Genomic DNA, 3786 nt, shown 5'->3' with positions numbered 1-3786 from the left:
GGGGAGGTACAGGGGGGGTGGCTATCAGAGATAATATGAGAAAGATCTTTGTAGTGATGGAATAGTTGTATATCTTGATTAGGGTGGTGGTTACATGTATCTACTCTATACAAACACATTGTACGGATGTCAGATTCCTGGTTTTGATATTGTACTATAGTTACATAAGATGCAATCACTGGGGAAAGCTGGATGAAATGTACACAGGACCTTTCTGTACAATCTTTGCAACTTTCCGTGACTCTGTATTTCAAACTAAAGTTAAAAAACTGATTGCGGAGCTTTCAGATTATTTTGAATTCCTTGGCAGAGAAGAGACTACATTGTGTCTTATATTCATGAACCATCAGCTTTTTCAGAACAGTTCAACTGTTCTGTCTAGTAGAAATAAGACTAGTTGTTATGAAGTAAATAAGATAATTAGTTACATATTTAGATCTGCTGACTCAAAGTGCTTAGCAGATTGGCAGCTATTTGCTCTTTCATTGTTTCCATGGTTTGCTAGATCAAGTAGATGGATTATTCACCCCAGTTCCTTCATCAACAAATAATTATTGCATACCTGCTAAGTGCTGGGCTCTATTCATGGTATGGAATACAGGCATGAACAAGACAAGATTCCTACCCTCCTGAAGGTTACCTTTTTGGCATGTGAACTGAGGGAGGCTAAAAAAAGATCGAGAACGTGTCCCCTGCCCTTCTGGATGTTGTTTGAGCTGAAAGGAAAGGGGACTCTGCTGGTACCTCCTTCAGGGCCTGCCCTGCAGTTTGGTGTCTCTCAGTAGCATTACCTCAGTATGGGCAGAATAGTTTGGACCTGATGATGTTTCTGGCAGGAGAAGGAATGCGATTTGCATTCACTGGACCTAATACGGATCAAGAACTGTAAAGACTATTGTCAGGAAAACAAACAAATAGAGCTTCTTTCCTTAGAAATATATAAAAGTGGAGAAATATATCAGTTACTGGAAGCCCTGATCCAGGATGGATTTTATAAAGAGAAACAGAAACATTGGAGTCAGATGTCTTAATTTGAATTTGGGACCCCCCCCCATTTAATAGCTGTGTGACTTTAAGCAGGTCACTTAGGTTCTCTGAGAAGGTCTTTATAGTCTTGTTTATTTTTATGCAGGATAAATTAACTCCATATGAAAGCTAATTGTAAACTGGCAAGTTGAAGGATCATTGTTGAGAACAGAGTGGTGGTGGGACTCCCTTCCTCTTTTTCACCATCAAGACATTGTCTAGAATCTTTTCCCCAGGGTGGGCAAGTCCCCATGTTCATGAACTTGGTCCCAGTACACTGAAATAGAAAAGTTTAAAGATAATTAAAATAAATACTGAGTTTTGGAAAGAGGGGTGTCTTAGGTGAGGTAGAAATGTGAATAGAGAAGATAATCAGGTTAATAAGAAGTAGTCTGGGCTCCCCTCTTCCTGTCATGCTACCCCTAATTCAGTGCATTGTGTTTCTGGGGTGTGTGTGTGTGTGTGTGTGTGTGTGTGTGTGTGTGTGTGTCCATGTGTCCATGTTTTGCTTCCCTCTGTATTCCACATGGTCACTGTAAAATAATTAAGCCTTGAGGTTGTTTCTTTCCTATTTAAAAATGAGTCTCTTGTTCCATCAGCCACAGGCTTTGGGCCTGGGCAGGATCCACAGCCTTTGAGTTCTGACCTGTACTCTGAGGTAATTAGGGTTCAAAGTGGGGAGACCGGATCTCGTTTTCTGCTTCTAGTCCTAGTTTGTACCCTTTTCTAAGTAACCCTTTCTGCTCTGCAGTAATTGTGTTTAACCATTTTTTCACATAGTAATTAACAGCTGAGGCTCTGGAATTAGACTACCTAGGTTTAAATCTTGACTCCAGCACCTAATTACTAATTATTCAACTAACTTGTGCCTCAATTTCCTTATCTATAATATCTATCTCATAGGGGTACGATAGTAAGCACTTACTAACACTTAGATATCGTCATTTATAGTTATTACGTGAGAGTCTCAGCTGCAGTTTGTCTTTTGCTGATGACAGAATGACTCTCCTATCTCTAGGGTGACCTATTCTGTTGGTCAGTAAACCTTTTACCTATGCTCTAGAATTTCTGTCTCAAATGCCTTGCTACCTTGATTTTGGTGGGATGGTGTTGAGAAAGTTTCCGAAGCCTTTTATTACCCATGGTACTACATCATCGTCATCTCCATTGCTGACACTCTTACAAGACCTGTAATGTGGCAGAATATGTGGCAGAATAAAACATGCCAGTGGCATCCTTAGTCCTGATAAAAGGCCAAGAAATATTAGCTCACCTAAGTTACAGGATCAGCTGGAGGTCAAATAGAAAAAGTTCTAACTAAGGTCTGGCTCTTTCCTAGTACCTCCTGCTTCTGTTCATTGAACACATTGTCGACTTTTTACTGTGTGTCAAGGGGGAGGATCAGTAAGTCAAACGAAGCTCTTAATTTTACTGACTCACAGACTCCTGGGGGAAAGCAGCCATAGAGCACATCTGGCAAGCATGACCTGGGCATCATGGTGCCCCTCAGAGTGTGACAGCAGTGCCAGCCTCACCGGGAGCTTATCAGAGAAACAGAATTTCTGGGGGGGGTTTACACGCTCTCCAAGAGGTTCTTTTGCCCACCGAAGCTGAAAGGCACAGTGTTTGTATTCTTGAAGCCTGGCAACAGACAGCCAGGGTACATGGGTATTTCTTTCTCTTTGACGCCTGCCAAGCCGTCCATTCCTTTAGCAGTGAGTTACAGACACAATCCACCTGGAAGGCTGCTCAGCAAAGACTAGGTCACGACTTTGTGGAATGTTTTCTAGAGCTTCCAAAATGCCTCAGTAAACAGGACTGTCAGGCCAACTGACTGCTTTCTGCTGGAGCTCTTAACGTGAAGGGTCAGGAGCGACCCTGGCAAGCCTGGGGCTGACGTGTGTGGGCACAGTGGGAGTGACCCTGGCAAGGAAGCGGGGGAGGCCTGGACATTGTTTCTGCCGTCTCCAGTCCCGCTGCTCTCCGCCCAGCTCCGAGCTCGAAAGCAGCAACAATGGCGTTCCCAGGCAGGGTGCACCCCTCTGTTATCCCAGAGAATGAAGAAGTCCCCCAGATGGCCCTGAATGGTGTCCACCAGACTAATGGAAATGAAGACGAGAGGGCTGTGTCCAAACTGCAGCGCAGGCAAAGTGACGTAAAAGTCTACAAGGAGTTCTGTGACTTTTATGCAAAATTGTAAGTGTCTCCTCTTCTGGAGTTCCCCTCTTCCAGACCTAGCCCTCCTGGGCTTTTAGTTCATCAGCCGTTTGCGGCTTTATTTCCTTGGCTTTCAGCAGGGACTTTCCAGGGTGATGCGGCATATTCCAGCAGGCAAGCAGGTTGCCTGGCCTTGTAAAGTTCTGCTGGGTGAAATGCTGCTGTGAGGGAAAGTGCTACCTTTAAATTAAGAGTAGGAACACCTTGTCTTCAGTAGGTTCCTGATACTAGTACATTTTCATTTTGCAGTCCAAATGGGAGGTTTAGAGTTTTCATTGTCAGGATTTATAATAGAAAAACTTTAGTAATATTTAGACCAACTCATTCATGTAAGATTGTTGACCTATACAAACTTGTAAGCTTGGAATTATTGCAAATCCCCAATTTATACCAGTTGAGAGTTAAGGAGAATTTGACCTGATTCTCTATTTCCATGACTCCATTCTGTGTGGTATTGCAACAGATGTCATTTATTTTCCCGACTCATAAAGAGCTCTTTTTAAGAGTAATTAGGCAATTATAATTTCACTGCAACCAGAATGC

At 42.9% G+C, this 3786-nt stretch overlaps 1 protein-coding gene across 7 annotated transcripts in view; it reads left to right on the top strand.

The window, feature by feature from the left end:
- Positions 1 to 3786, top strand: part of LIMS1 (LIM zinc finger domain containing 1) — a 161443-nt gene that overhangs the window by 129299 nt on the left and 28358 nt on the right. For 2 of the 7 annotated variants that reach the window (XM_019663831.1, XM_019663832.1), the window contains exon 1: positions 2906 to 3222. The exons of 4 other annotated variants lie outside the window; for them this stretch is intronic. In XM_019663831.1, coding sequence (XP_019519376.1) covers positions 3041 to 3222 — 182 coding nt within the window. In that variant the 5' untranslated portion in view covers positions 2906 to 3040. Of the gene's footprint in view, positions 1 to 2784; positions 3223 to 3786 lie in introns of those variants that run through there. One more of the 7 variants, XM_019663833.1, reaches the window with a different exon arrangement.

This window comes from Hipposideros armiger, unplaced genomic scaffold, assembly GCF_001890085.2.
Source record: "Hipposideros armiger isolate ML-2016 unplaced genomic scaffold, ASM189008v1 scaffold_406, whole genome shotgun sequence".
Classification (NCBI taxonomy): domain Eukaryota; kingdom Metazoa; phylum Chordata; class Mammalia; order Chiroptera; family Hipposideridae; genus Hipposideros; species Hipposideros armiger.
The sequence above is the reverse complement of the archived record's forward strand: the minus strand, read 5'-3'. Positions and strand labels throughout refer to the sequence as shown.